Source organism: Planococcus citri, chromosome 1, assembly GCF_950023065.1.
Source record: "Planococcus citri chromosome 1, ihPlaCitr1.1, whole genome shotgun sequence".
Classification (NCBI taxonomy): domain Eukaryota; kingdom Metazoa; phylum Arthropoda; class Insecta; order Hemiptera; family Pseudococcidae; genus Planococcus; species Planococcus citri.
Genome location: NC_088677.1, coordinates 37,752,522 through 37,768,915, shown reverse-complemented (window position 1 = coordinate 37,768,915; position 16,394 = coordinate 37,752,522). Strand labels below are relative to the sequence as shown.

Genomic DNA, 16,394 nt, shown 5'->3' with positions numbered 1-16,394 from the left:
TTGCATCATTTGATGCGGTATTTGCGCGAAGTCCGAAATATTGGAAAATGATTAAAACAATTAGTGAAAATATTCTCAATAATTTTGAGAAACGAAAATTTGATTTTTTTATGATTCAAACACATGGGAAAATCAAAATCTGTCTACATAAAATTATTCATGTCACATGTAGGTAGATTATCATCAAGTAATTGATTCATTTTCAGTAAGTACGTACATATGAACACGTTTCATAATTTTAAAAACATTAAATACCTATGTATAATTATCTACATACCTACATTAGTTATCAAAGAATAAAAACAGTTCGCATCGTCTGAGCCCTTTTTATGTGGTAAAAATGTAAAAGACTGGAATGAACCAAATTTTTAAATGGAATTATTGGGTTTCTTCTGATTTGAAAACTGTAATCACCGCTCACTTTTTTTTCAAAACTCACATTAAGTAGATAGAGTTCCAAATTTTTGAAAAATTCGTTTCTTATGACAGGTTTATTGTTTGTTCCTATAACGATAATGCTGTTTTCTAAAAGTACACCGCAGGGTATTTATTGCAGGGCTGAACAAAAAGCGATATCTCAGAGTTCATTTGGTGTTTCAGGTCTTCATGAGTAAAATGAGCCCACTTTAATTTTTCATAATTTGCATATTTTACCTGTAAAAATCATATTTTTTGTGTATTATTTTGGATTTTTGGCGCATAGGCCTAAGTCTAATTTCCAGTGGTACAGCATATGATCATTTTTCATTTCATCATAAAAATTTGGACAAAAAAACGAATAAATACCTACGTAACACCTATTTTGTGTTAGGTACCTACCTATTACCTTTTTGATATTTGAATTTTTGCGAAGGGCTAGACACTTTTGGAGTAAAATTTGAATTTTAATAAAATATGTTTCATGTAACGGCATAATTAATCCGCCCCCTGGTAATAATAACAAAATATAATACCCTCTAGAAAAAAATTGTACCTACGACAGGTAAAATGTATATTCATGGTTGAAGCGTATTACATCATACATCATCCAAAAAAAAAGTCATGCAATTACTGTCTGACATAAGACAATAAACCTCTCACAATTAGTTCGTAGTATTGGCGAATTTAGATTATTTTATAAGTACGTAGGACAAGGAGTCTGTCCGCCTGATAACTAGTCACGAAGCTGAATGGGTTGGAGAGCAAGGTTCAACTTTAATTACACCAACTGATATGCTGAAAGTGAAAAGTATACTCACTACACTGGTATATTGTATGTAATCTGTACGCCGGCAACACCAAGTTCCGGAATAGTTACGAATACCTTACTTACTTATACTTACCTATGGGTATTGTGTTGTGTGTGTTTTGGGATTTCACAGGAATTTCTTCAGTTTACGTTAGGTATTGTCTGAAATAACGAACGATCTAATGGAATGGAGGCAGATAAGTCAAGTACCTACAAGGTACGATTGTTGATGAAGTTATCATTGAAATTGGAGAGCAGAGGGAGATGGTGTCAGTAGAGAAAAGATAGTAAATATGCGTACATATAGGTACCTACACAAAACTAAAACTGCATGTTGCAGGTACAGGGGGAGGATTATTGACTAAGTAATTCATTCTCTCTAACAACTCTTTCTTCTTTCTCTCAGTTTGGAGAAAATAGGTACTCGAACAACTCCACAACATTAAATTATTAAGGGGGGGTGAGGTGCAAATTAGATATTCAGGTACTTTTTTGTACTGCAGAAGTTACTACGAACATGAAATGTAAAAAGCAGGTATAGACATGTACCATACCTTTACCTACCCTGTAAAAAGTGTAAAGGTCAAGAAATAAAATAATTGTTGATTTCTGCACGTCAAGAAAATAACGTACCTACCTGCCATGCGATAACTTATAGAAATCTTACGACGGATAAGGAACATTGTTGCCTTATTTTTTGGATAAGTAAAAAAATGTTTTTCAGAAAAAAGTCTGAATAGCGAAAAATGTATTTTGAATAAGATTAAAAAGTTTTAAAATACCTACCACCCTTTTTAACTCCTAAAAAACAACTATAAAAAGAAGAAAGTAATTTCCTTTTTTTCTTCCATGTGATAAACAATCTCCAAAATGGACGTTCTTTTGTCGTTCGGACCCATTCAGTATAAATTTTGCCTTAATTTTCATAGAATCACCACACATTATGACAGGTTTTCAGAAAATTACTCCTAAATTTTGATTTTTCATGCCTAAAAATCTGGTTTTGTCCCCTCCTTGAGAAAATCCTGGCTACGCCACTGACCGCAGATGGTCAATTATTTTAATATATGTAGTTTAAAACATGTTTTTAACATCCGTACTTATCCATAAAAAAAGAAAAAAAACTGTCTAGTACATATTTGTGCTTACCGCCCAAAGCATCACAAATATTTTCGTAGATAGGTACGTAGACGTACCTACATACTTACCCTACCATAGTTTACTAAAATTTTTTTCATAATTTCTGCGGTTGATTATGAAAATTTTCTTAGTTAGTATGGCTGACTATGAATATTTTCGAAATTAGTAAATACGTTATATGTATGATGAATTTTCAATTACAAAAATTATCATATCCAGTACCTATTACCTAACTTGTATGTTGACTGTAGTAGGTAACTTGGGGTAACTTATGGTATTTTTCTGTGCCAGAACCGTTAATCGTTAACAGATTTTTTTTTCGGTCCGCAATTATTTTTTTTGGATGTACGACGGATAAGTATAGAAGGTAGCAGGCGAAGTATTTCACCTTACACAATCCGTGGCTTATGAAGCAAGACATGTGTATAAGAACTACCAACATAATAATATAAATAGGTAGTAACTTTTAAACGAAAAATATAAACAGAAATTAAAACAATGCAAAAACTATTTGAATACTTTCTCCACCGGGCGCATTAAGGTCTTTGGTAAGAAATGACCAGAAGGTCATGATTTACTACCGGCACTATGGGCGGAAACGAGTGTGAAACTGTACATAGGTATAATAAGGAGATGCGAATGATTCTTTTACTGCTATGTTGATCCATAGGCAAGTGTAGTGAGTAGGCTTTACAGATGTACAACGTAGATGATTAACTAATTCAAAAATCTAAAACAAACTTGGGAACGTTTGCATTTGAAAGTGCACGATTGTAGTGTAGGTAATCATTACTGGTTCAAGTATCACATCGATGGTAATGCACGAATTGCTTACAAATTTATAATTTCACTACGAAGATTTAGAATTTGGAGATTATTTTCTGCGACATGCTATAAGTATGATTTAAATCTGTCCAATTAACTAAAAAAAAAAAAAAAAAAAAAAAAACTAGGTACCATTACATAATCCAAGTTGGTTAAACTTTAGTTTATCAGTTAAGAAGATAGGTAGCGTACAGATGATGAGTTGGACTATGGCCAACTGTGGGATTGAGAAGGGGGACTGAAGTTCCGATCGCTCGCAATTAATGTAAAGTTGGATTTTTCTTTGTAGGTAGTAGGTAGGTAGTGTACGTAATACTGGTAATACGTATACACCTCATTTTTTTCAAATATTACAAATCTGCCTATGGTCTTGTGCTTGTAGAAATAAGCGTAGATAAAAAGTGTTTTTTTCACATCTAACGGTCTATAAGGTAGGTTAGGTGGTCCTTATTTTTCAAACTCAATTTTTTCTTCGGCGGACCCCTTGTGTTCATTTAGATGAAAAAAGAATATCTACCTGAACATTTAAAAGACGAAAATAGTTTCAACTGGCGCCTCAAAGCGATTAAAGTTGCACAATATCCTGAGCGCGTTGATGTATCTACCTACATATTTAATCTCACGGCGGCATTGTCAAACAAATCCTAGGTAGGTGTAGGTATGCAACATGGAAACCACTTCGCAAGTCTCTAATATGTACTTACGAATGCCAGGCACCAATGTTCAATTAATTCAAGTTTGTATAAAATTAGTGGGATATAGGGATACTTCAATATTTTTATAAATTAATCAACACAGGCAAAATATGATTTAGGAAATTAAAGCAAGTGCAAAAAAGAACTTCGCACAATCAAAGCTACTCCAAAATGTGAAAATTTCACGTACCTACTTACATATAATTAAACAAATAAACTGTCTCTGTCGAATTGTAACCACACGTGCAAGAAAGCTTACAAAGGAAGCATGAACGAATAATACACTCTTTCCTCCCTCCACCCCCATAAAAAACACCATTTCCCTGACGAGTCGACAGTGTCGACATCAACTAGTCAACTAGGTACTCGACTAGCGACTGCTCTACTTTTGTGAGTTGTGTGTTCACCTCTATCATTCCCCGCTTGGCCCCCATGAAGCATGTATGATGAAGACGGAGAGGATAAGTAGAAAAAAATCCTTATCGTTTCTTTTTCTGTTGACTTGACACTGAATACTCAGATATTTGCAAAAAAAACAACTATCTTTCCTCTTATTACATCATCTGTCTAATGTATGACAGCAGCAGTTGCAAGTTGATAGCTCAATCTTGAATTTATTCTTATGGACAATTTGGAAATGGAAAATGTATCAAATTTGAATGTTTCCGGAGTTGCGTCTTGCGTCGAACGTCACGAACCTTTGGCTGTGGGCGGCCGTGGGTAAGATTGATCAGTGTTGCCATCTCAGATATTTTTATTATGCCAGATAGAGGTAAAAATATGCTAGTTGAGATCCAAATTGAAAGAAAATTACGCCAGATCTTAGAAGCCATCTTTGCTAGTGTATGTTGGTTTTAAAATTTTCGGGCATTTCAAGTGACAAATGTGTACTTTTTTCGGCAATAAAATATGCCGAATTATGCTAAAAATTATTCTAATAAAATTACCTATGCCAGTTTTTTTTCTTCGTTTTTTTCGTGTAACCATTCATGAAATAGGCAAAGGAGATGAGTAAAAGGGCAGATAGTCTAAAAAATATATGAATTTTCCTCTTGAAGTGGTTGAAAAGGACACTTGAATAAAAGACCAAAGTAAACGTAAATGGTAAAATATCAAAATTTCTATTCTGAGCGCTCAATTCCGAGGTTGAAATTATGCCAGATTCTGCCGCGTTAAAAATGAATTATGCTGGAAAATTATGCCAGATTTTTTGTATGCCAAACTTAAAATCACTATGGTAGATGCACTTCAAATTATGCTAGATCTGGCATAATTATGCCGAGATGGTAACACTGATTGAATGAACATGAAATGTGGCGGAAAATTCAGAGGAACTTTTCACTACCCCGCTTCAGCAACTGATACCACAGGGTTGCCTGTGACACATCCACTTCAATTGTTTTTATGAAAATTACTCGAAATTTTGATCGAGGACATGGGTGTTTGAGGCAAGAAAAATAATCTTACGTTAAATTCTCTACAGGATGAAGTAGGTTTGAAAGTTGTCCGAGCGATTGAAAAAAAGTTATGAAAGCTCAAAGCAGGCTTGTTAACAAAAAAAAATATTTCTGGTTAAGAATTTGACAAGAAATTAAAAATTTCGGTTTAAGGTTATGGTTAAGGTTATGGTTATTGATGACCATTTTATTCGGTTAATACCCGGCTTAATGGTTAAGGTTAAGGTTACAGTTTTTGGTGGTAATTTTTCCAGTTGAGCTTAAAATTTCGGTTAATGGTTAAAATTACAGTTAAAAATTTGAAAATTCCCAAAAATTCTCTCGGAGTTTGAAATTTTGAAGTTTAAAAAATTGGAAAACTGGTAACATTTGAATTCAAAATTTAATAATTTTTTCAAGAAACAATTCTTTATCATCTCTTATCATTAAAATATCATTTAAGATCAAGCTTTAATAGTTTAATGACTAATGAGTACGACGCAACTTCGGCAACTATAGTTTCAAATTTTTTGAATTTTCTATTCACATTTTTTTATTCTATCTTTTGATCATTTTTTTGATTAAAATTTCAAATCACTACAAATCACATTGAAAAGAACCTCAGACAAAAAGAAATGAAAAAACAGCACTTTTCAATTTTTTAAAATTTTGTAACTGAATGGTGCTTTTCAAGAGGGTCCTATCGACCGATAGGACCTTTATGAGGAGGTCATGAAAATTGAATCTCTGACGTTTTCTACATAAGATGGTGCAAACCGCAGCGCTCCATGTGGTGTTGTTCACAAACAGCAGCTATATGAAGTTGGCTAGGAAACGCAACCGGAAAATGCGCGCATTACCTTCTTCTCCGAAATGGTTGATCACAACTATACCAGAAGGCAGTCTTGAGTAGTAATTTTCAACGCAGAATTCAAATTTTGAGTCAATTTTGCCCCTCGACCCCAAGGGGGGGTGGTACCAAATGAAAATTTGGGGGAAATGTGAAAAAATCGAGTATAGTGTCGAAATCTTGATACTTTGGGTTAAAAACAACGATTTTTGAGTCAATTTACCTCGTAGCCCCCCAGGGGGGTGGTATCAAATAAAAATGCGAAAAAATCGAGTATAGTGTCGAAATCTTGGTACATTTGGGCTGAAAACCCGATTTTCGAGCCAATTTTGTCCTTCGCACGCCAGGGATGGAAGGGGGTGGTACCAAATCGAAATTTGGGGAAAACAGTGAAAAAATCGAGTGCGCACTCACACATGCATGGCCAAAGTATGAGATGATACAGATTTTCGCAGGTTTCCGCAGGTAAATCGATCGCAGTTGTTTTACATACACTAAAATGCATAATTTTTCATATTCGTCGTTTTGGGGAATGCTGGCGGAAGAAACTTCTGCCCTACAGTATTAAAGATATTACATTAAAGTACTCAATTTTTTCACTTTTATCCTAAATTTTGATTAGGTACCACACCCCTCCCCCCGGAAGCCGAGGGACAAAATTGACTCGAAAATCGGGTTTTCAGCCCAAATGTACCAAGATTTCGACACTATACTCGATTTTTTCGCATTTTTATTTGGTACCACCCCCCCCTGGGGGGCTACGAGGGAAATTGACTCAAAAATCGTTGTTTTTAACCCAAAGTATCAAGATTTCGACACTATACTCGATTTTTTCACATTTTCCCCAAATTTTCATTTGGTACCACCCCCCTGGGGGGCTACGAGGGAAATTGACTCAAAAATCGTGGTTTTTAACTCAAAGTATCAAGATTTTGACACTATACTCGATTTTTCACATTTTCCCCAAATTTTCATTTGGTACCACCCCCCCTGGGGGTCGAGGGGCAAAATTGACTCAAAATTTGAATTCTGCGTTGAAAATTACTACTCAAGAGTGACTATTTCATGTTTTTGGTGGGTTTGAGAAGGAATAAAATTGATTTTTAGGTGAATAACCGCAAGAAGGTCCTGTCGTTTCAAGAAGGTCCTATCGTTTCAAGAAGGTCCTATCGAGGTCTCTTTTGTAAAGCGCTCCCATGGAAATGTTGGTGGTGGAAAAAAAATTACTACGCAGGAAATAAATAGTGGAAAGATGCTTCTATTCAACAAAAAAAACCGGAGCTCGCTATATCATTTTAAACCAAAATGGCAAAACACTGAAATATAAAAATGCGTTTTTCTCAAAACCAGTTTTTTGTCGATAGGACCTTCTTGAAAAGCACCATTCAACTGGTTTCTTTATAAAAAAATTTCGGTCAAGGTTATGGTTATGGTTCATTTTGATCTCAGAAAACGGTTATGGTTACGGTTATGGTTAGTGATATTTCAAAAAAAAAAGGTTTTTTGGTTACGGTTAATGTTTTTTTCGGTTAATTTACCGGTTAATTTGCAGTTAAGGTCAATGGTTAAAAGCCGGTTAACAAGCCTGGCTCAAAGTTGTAAAACCCTCGGAAAAGAATTGTTTTTTCATGTTTAAATGCAATTTACTCGAAATTTTGATCGAGGACATAGGTGTTTGAGGTAAGAAAAATAATCTACGTTAAATTCTCTACAATAAGTTATAGACATTCTAGGTTTAGTAAGAATACATAGATGCGCTGAAGCAGCTGAAGATATTGCACAACTTCAATCGCTTTGAGGTGCGGGTTAAAATCATTTTTTGAGTTGAAACATTCAGTGCTACATTATTCTATCAAAATGTACATTTCTAGAGGGGTCCCCAATATTAAAAACATTGATTTTTTACAGTAGAAAATAAGGACCACCCTAAACTCTAAAGTAGGTAGAGGTAGATAACACATATTTTATGAGTGACTTACTACAAATGAAAATTTAAAATGAAATGTTTGATTTACAGGATTTGATTATGACCAGTTTCATACATTGTGGTTTTTTTTTTGCGATTGTAAGTATGTAAAAGTTAGTCTTACGCATGTATTTGTATGTAACTATAGTACCTATGTTAAGTAGGTACCTACCTACTATAAATATAATGTTTCAGCGTTTTCCTCATAGATGAATATTCACATGATCAAAGAATCTGCAGTTGTTTGACTGTTTCTCACATGTTCCCCTACCGGCCACAAATGTCTAATAGACATCTACATATTAGATATTTTTTTTAGCCAAAGATACCGCTAATGGATAGCTGAAATAGCTGAAATTACTTTGTCTTAATAGCTGGAAAGTACCTTTTATGTAGTATTACATGGTAAATACAAGGCTAATAGATATCTGTAAAGTATTATGGCTGCAATGCGCCAAAGAATAGATATCTATTCTCCAATGCCTTGTAGCCATAATGCTTTACAGATATCTATTGGATGCTTCTCAGCTATTAAAATGACTGAAATTCGCCCTGCAAAATGAAGGTACTTTTAACAATCTTGCAACTTGTTTATTTGAGTAAATTTAAAGAAAACTTGAAGTGATCAAAAAATAATAGGTAATATTACAATGAGTGACAAAATTTCAAGTGATTCAGGTGTAATTAGAGAAAAATAATAGCAACATGATGTCAGCAGCATAGGTGGGTAATGGGTATTCACCTTATCAGTAAGTTACCTTATTAACATGGAATAAGAAATTCACAATTAGGTACCTAGTACTACAGATCTATAACTAATCATATATATATTCCATAATTTATTTGTACACTACACAATCATAAGTTTCTTTCGTGTCAATTATTATAATACCTATCAACTTACTATAGATAAGATGAACATACTGGTAACTTCATTTTGCCATTATTTTTCGTGAATTCTTCTTAGATTAAAACTAAATTACCTACTAGAAGCTTTGTCACTTATTATTTTTTAAACACTTTAAATTTTCTTCACATTTACACAAAAAAAAACGCGTTTTAGGATATGTATTTTCTTATTAAGAAGCAAAATTGAAGAAAAAACAAATTATAATGTGATTTAAGAACTCGTTTATTGTAATTTACCTATTGCAATTTCGTTCAAGCACAAAATAATGAAAATACTCATTTCCGATATGATAGTTCTTCCTTCTATCATGAAAATGTGAGTACCTACTGAAGTTCATTGTTTAATTTTTTGCTCATTGGTTTAAATCTGAATGAACTCAGACATCAAATAGATAGCTACCAGCTACATTTTTTTATGTCTGGTAGATATAAACCTATAGACAGCTAAAGTATATCTGTCACCAGACAAAAATTCATACTAATTTACTGTATATCTATTTGACATCTAGTTGCTGTAAATTAGCTAACTATTATGCGTTGCTTGATATCCCATTCAACAGTTTGTAAATGAAATATTTTATCAACTTTTACAAATATCTGAAAGATATCTTCAGCGGAATGGCTGAATAGCTGTTACTGTCATAAATATTCCGTCTATTAGAGATATGTGGCCGGTAGGGTCACATTTTGTACAATCATATGTATGTATTGTATACCTACTTCAGAGAGGGGAGGAGGTACTGAAATTTGCCAATTTTTTTAGAATTGTCTACACCCTTACTACATACTTCCTTCTTGTTAATCTACGTTATCTAGCTCACGAAACGATTTGTTTGAGTTTTTTTCTTAATTCACTTCACATACCCCGTTCGTAGGCACGGTATGTAGGTATGTAGAAGAAATTACTCAAAAATAAATCAAGTACCTATAGAGAAAAATTAGGTGCATAAGGTAGGAAGAGAGAGATCTGTAATTTTTGAGCAAATTGAAGGGAGTGAGTAAAGAGGTGCAGAGTAGATACATATGTACATGCTCATTAATTCATGAACAGCTGATAACAGCTCTTCCAGCAGAATGACTGAGGACAGTACATTGCCAGTGATTGACAGATCATGAAAAGAAAAACACAACTTATTAATTCGTAGATTTGTTGGCTTGTTCTGTTTAAAGTGCGAGTAGTGTTTTTGTAATTGTTAATCTCATGTTTGCTTGCCTAAATTGAATTTGAAATATCTCTTGTCTTTAGTCCAGGTTTTCAAACGCCACACCGAAGTATAATCATTATAATTTTTGTTTTTTGTTTTTGAACTTTCAGTTGAATATCTACAGTGGTCAGAGAACGCATGAAATTTATCGATCGGCACTATTTGCAAGACCAGAAACTATTCAAAGAGCCGATGGTAATTATCAGAATGAAGCGCGTTCAATTAAGTTACAGTATTAACTTTTTTTTCAAATCAAAAAAAAAACAAAAAACAAGGAGAACTCAATTTTGAGATGCCTACAAATGTAGTATTTTTCACCATACAGCTTTTGTTGATAGATAGCTCAAATTAAAGAGCTTAACAAGGTTAACACAACATACTCCTATTGAAATTTCGAATCGCTAGGTACGTTAATTTCATTCACGATTTCGGCGAGCACAAAATCACAGGGAAGTTGTCTGCAGAATAAATATGTATACATGTAAAAACCATACATTACGAGATCCGTTTTATATAAAATCGGGCATTGCGAGATCCTGAGATCCTTTTGCCGGATCTCGCAAGTTCTCTCATATGCCATGGTACTCGTGAGATCCGGGGGACCCTGTACACACATTTTCAGCCGGATCTCGTTTTGCCTACTATTCATATACTTATATACAATTTTTGAAAATAGATAAACGACGCATCTTGCGAGATCCACCCCCAAATCAGGTTTAGGCCATTGGTGGATCTCGGTTTATGCGGATCGCGAAATTGATGGCGGCAATGCATAGAAAGGCACTGTTTACACACTGGAACATGCGTTCGAACGAAGTTGTAGGGTTATTATTTGAGTTTTTAGCATTTTTCGAAATTTTTTGGGGTGGATCTCGCAATGCCTGTGTATATGTCGGATCTCGCAATGTACTATAAGACAGTATATATTACCTATTGATATATCTATGCAGTAGTGGTCAGTCACTTCAGTCAGTTTCATTCCCGTTCTGTTTGTTTGTTACGGCGTTTACCTATTTGTTTTGTTGATTTTTTTCTACCTTGTCTGGCAGTCCGACCAGACTACTGGGTACTCACATGAGTTATGGTACCTAATACATGCTTCCTTATTTCGCAGAATTGTACAAAAAAGTTTCTCAGAACGTGACAACTCCAATGGATAAAACAGTCGAACATATCCTGCAATGGCTTCAATCCAGATTTGACCAAAAAAGTCGGAACGGTAAGATAGAATTACCTATTCTTTATTTATATGTATTAGGTACCTATACACTTTGAACGAAAACAATCCTACATAATAGGTACCCTATACTACATAGAATGAAAAATTGTTTTGCTTTCTATTGCAGCTCGGGAGGAAGATTCAAATACGTTGAAAGATTATAATAAAAATCCCAATTACACGCTGAAACCGCAGCCATTTACATTAACAAAATCATATTATGAAAATTCCAATGATGGTTATCCGATCTATGAAACACATCCGACACCTTCATTTTATCCTTACAACCAAAATCAAAATCAGTTCCAAACCACAGTCACCTCAGAGTCCCCTAATAATTTGTTGAATACTTCTGATCCTCAATTTTCTTATTCGTCTCCAGAAAATAATACTGATGTTACTGCAGTTAATAATGTAATCAACAACTATCCCACATATACCGGATCAATAGTGGATGAATTAACAACTGTTGCGTCTGTATTGAATGATTCATTTTTGAAACAGGAAGACAATTATTCCTCTAACGAACTCGAGCTGTCAATGGTTAATCATCCGCCTCATGTACATTCTGTGGACGTGCAATGCTCTAAAGATAAAATGGTTATCAATTTAGAATTTAACGACATTTTTAATGGAATCATTTATTCAAAAGTATGAATTTGGAGTAGTTTTTCCCAAGATGCCCCAGTGGGATTTATATAAACGTTTTCTTTTCCATACAGGGATATTACAACGATCCAAACTGCCATTACGTCACAAAGAATTCTGGTCAGAGAAAATATTCTTTTATTGTACAGTTGAACTCTTGCGGTACTCAGTTTGTGGACGAATTTTATAAAGGAAAGCAAGCATTTTTGGAGAATGTGTTAGTTCTACAAAACGAACCTGGAATACAAGAGGTTAATACATTATTCATAATTAAACTGGTAGGTACGGTACCTATTTTAAAACAAACCGTGGGTATTAATTAGCTGAAAGATATTCAAAAGATCAGAAGGAGAATTATTGCTGCTATCAACGCCAAGTATTATTGAAATTTTAGATTGCCCGGTACATATAAAAGAATAATTTTTTATGGGTCATTCAAAAAATTGTCATGCATGTACCTACCTAAGTCATGTCTTAAATGAAAAGTTAGTCCAGCGTTTTTACTAACATTGAAAGAACTACTTCCCTGTCAACATTTTGAGGTGGAGGGATGAAAGTGGTGTCAATCGTATGTGCCTATTTCATTTAAGCTCTTTTGTGCGCAAAACGGCAAAAACAGCCCATTTCAATTTAAAAATGCGAGGCCTTTCGTTTCAAAATTTTTGTTCCTGTGTATTCTTCCTATTGGTATTCTGGAGATGTCGCGTCATTAAGCTGTCGATTGAAAAAAAAATTAGCCCTCTGGGTGCCATAGCTCGGCCTCAGGACCTTTTCCCGATTTTTCAGATAGTTTTAATCAGGCCGGGCGGTAGCAGGGCGAGGGGGTTGGGAAAAAGAACGTCACCGCTACCGCAAACGCCTACTCTTCTGAGACCAACAAACACAAAAATTTGTACCATTCGATCTCAAAAACGATTGCACCAATTTCAAAGATTAATATGTCATTTTGAAGATCTTGACGAGCTTATCAACATATCAAAATTCAAAAGTTGTACAATTAGTAACAAAAGTGCAGGAGAACTTCAAAAATGCCGTTTTTACACAATTTTTAGTGTGCGTAGCACACTATTGGTTTCGCTTTGAAAAATGAAATTTTATTGGAACTGAATGTTCTCTTAAGCTATCCAACTGTTTTTTGTACCTATTGGACACCAATTGAGAATCATTCAGGCGGAGGGAACAGATTAATTTTTATTCAATTCGGATGGGTAATTGCTGAGTAATTGCAATTTTAGTTCATTATTTTAATGCATTAAATCCTAAAAAAGGGAAAAGGGGTCTTGCAAAACACCTGCCGCTCATTGTACCCTGCTATACCCCTGTCCTACACCAACACCACCAGCTGTGTGTTTCATGTACCCTGCTATACTCCCAGTCTGCCCGCTGTGTATTTCAAGTGGGAGTGGTTTGGTGGGGCGTTTACCAAACATACATATATTCTTTTAATGCCCTAACCCACCATGTGAACTCTTGGCCGAGTGGTTAGGACATTTAGGTAGGAATAGGAATATTGTAGGGACCCAGGTTCGAATCCCCATGAGGTAGGTAGGTATAGGTGACGGATTTTTCATTGGAAATATTGGATAGGTAAATGCTTTGGAGTGAGTACAATGGTGTTGGTGCAAAAAAAATGAATTTTGAACCATGTAACCCCCTCATTTCAATTTATAAAAATCAAGTTATGAAATATGATGATTTCATTTGCTAAATGAATTTTCATTCCATTTATTCAAATACTTTTTACTACCTATAATCCGGTAAGTATAGTAAAAATTATCTTAAGGTGACTGAGTGAATTTCGGACAGGGTACGTAATTTCGGACACTTGATGTTTTTGCTATTTTATTGATAAGAACTATAAGGGTACAAGTAAAAGTGAACACTTCTTCTATTAGTTTAGATCACGGACAATCTCCCTGATGTAAGAATTTTCATTTTATACTATTTCTTTAGTCATCAAAATGGACTTTACAAAGTGCTTCATATAAAGAGTGAGGAAAAAGTTATTCACAGCGTCTATCCAAATGCTTTCATAACCATGAAAATCGCTCTAAAATATCAAGAAGTCACTGGTAATGAAAAATAAAATTCATTCCTCAAATTTCACGTTTTGTTTCTATTATTTAAATCCTAAAAACTGAAAAAGTCGCGAAACGGATCATTATTTCGGACACTTTGGTTCACGCATTACTGAGTTTGGAAGGGTAACACTGACGCACTTGCAAATGTGTATTTTTCGAGTTCAACGGTATTTTATTCAAGTGTTTTCAGTTTTGATGAAGAATTGCACTATTATTTCACTCATTTTCCTAAAAACCATACTGAAAAGTAAAAGTCTGAGCCGTAAAATCATCAACAAGGAGTTTGATAAGAAATTGTTCAATGTTACTAACTTATTTTTCTAACAAGAAAGCGTATAATGAGAGTGCTGAACATTTCCTTGAAAAATCTTTTTTTTTCTACATTTCACATCATGATTCGAGCTGTTTTTGATTGTAGTCGTTTTTCAGGGGTAAATAATTTCTTTTTCAACTAAAATTTTCTGGTTCGCACGTTAAAGAAAAAGTGTCCGAAATTAGGATACCTTGGACCTAATTTCGGACACTTTTCGAATTCAAATTAAACAAGCAAAATCACGTAAAATTTATAAATTGATGCTCAAAAACTGTTCACACAGTGACATTCTATGAGAATGTGAAGACAAACACCAAGTTGAATCGCTCGTTTTAAAGCCTTTTACGAAAAACGTGAAAAAGTGTCCGAAATTAGGGGTTTTCACAGTATTTTATAAGATTTAATAATTTAGAATCAATGGCAAATTCTGAAAATTGGTTGGAAATTTTATAAATTTGAAGACAATGAAAATTCTGAAAAAATAATATGAAAATTTGTCATTTAGAGACACTGAAAATTCCAAAAATTGATCAAAAGTTCTGTACCTAAGTTGTAGATAATGTGAACTTGAAAATTATATGAAATATGTAGTATGTAATATTTATGAAGATAATGAGAATTTTGAAAAATTAGAGGCAATGTGAATTCCAAAAATTGAGTAAACGTTTTGCAATTTGTGGACAATATGAACTTGAAAATTGAATTTGAAATTTTGTAATTTGAAGACAATAAGAATTCTGAAAAATTATTCAAAATTTGGTCGTTTAGAGGCAATGTGAATTCTAAAAATTGATTGGAAGTTTCCTAACTCAGCAGCAATGCAAAATTCTGAAAATTTATTGAAAACTTAATGAAATTGTAGCAATGGGGAATTCGGGAAATTGATTTGAAATTTTGTAAATTTTAAAACAATGCAAACTATGAAAAACAACTAGAAATTTCTTAATTTAGAAACAATGCAAGCTTAGAAATTATTCTGAAGTAGGTATTGTAATTTGGAAGATATGAAAACACTGAAAAACAATTATTATTTTGAAGCAATGAGAGTTTCGAAAATATTATTATTTCTCATCACTGTGACATGGTTGAGTCACTTATGCACTACCTAGATATGTAATAGCGGTTATAGCTGTAGAAAAGGCAGCTAGCTACGCACACTTTGCTGAAGCTTAGCTGTCTAGTTTTTCTTCACTTCCTTCATCACACTTTTCAGAAAAACTGGAAACTGCTGGGTCAAATTCAATGAAATTTTGTAGGATGGTCATTAGCTCACTACAAAGGGATTTTTGGATAAACGAATTCTAACCACTTTTTTTCTCAATTTGAAAATTTCAAATAGGTACTTACTCATTATTCAGAAAGTATTGTTGCAACTGAGCTAAAATATACAAAAGGCATTTCCTTATTGTTTTAATAATATGTATGCCAAATCTCATTCTAAATGATTCTGTTTAAAAGTTTGTGGCTTTGTTTAAGTAACTCAAACAAGCGCCAACTTATAGTATTATGTAGATCTAAACTAAATGGTGGTTAGATTTAAAACATACCATAGGGTTGCATTCTGGGGTATTTATAAGGAGTTCAAACGCGCGAGTTGCATCGCAGTCCTAGCGGCTGCATGGCTTAAGCCTCCGCTTGTCATGCAGTAGGTCCTGGGTTCGAATCCCGCCAGCACCATTTTACAACATTTTTTTTCGCGTCATTTTTTTGTAGGTACAAATTTTTTTTTCGAGTCATTTTTCTTAAAAAGATTATGGTTTTACAAGAAGTATTCCAACTGGTATCCAGATCAACACAGCTAGATCGAAATGGAAACTCGAAATTATAACACCAACCAAAATTTCTTCTTTCAATTTTTGTTGAATTTTCAAAAATCTAA

The 16,394-nt window shown here is 34.0% G+C and overlaps 1 protein-coding gene and 1 long non-coding RNA gene across 3 annotated transcripts in view; one reads left to right on the top strand and one right to left on the bottom strand.

The window, feature by feature from the left end:
- LOC135831773 (uncharacterized) overlaps window positions 1-16,394 on the bottom strand; it is a 334,614-nt gene that overhangs the window by 268,498 nt on the left and 49,722 nt on the right. The gene's annotated exons all lie outside the window — the stretch shown is intronic.
- LOC135831765 (uncharacterized) overlaps window positions 1-16,394 on the top strand; it is a 45,559-nt gene that overhangs the window by 303 nt on the left and 28,862 nt on the right. For both annotated transcript variants that reach the window (XM_065344501.1, XM_065344500.1), the window contains exons 2-6: window positions 8,192-8,239; window positions 10,365-10,449; window positions 11,369-11,473; window positions 11,601-12,124; window positions 12,196-12,372. In XM_065344501.1, coding sequence (XP_065200573.1) covers window positions 8,201-8,239; window positions 10,365-10,449; window positions 11,369-11,473; window positions 11,601-12,124; window positions 12,196-12,372 — 930 coding nt within the window. In that variant the 5' untranslated portion in view covers window positions 8,192-8,200. The remainder of the gene's footprint in view (window positions 1-8,191; window positions 8,240-10,364; window positions 10,450-11,368; window positions 11,474-11,600; window positions 12,125-12,195; window positions 12,373-16,394) is intronic.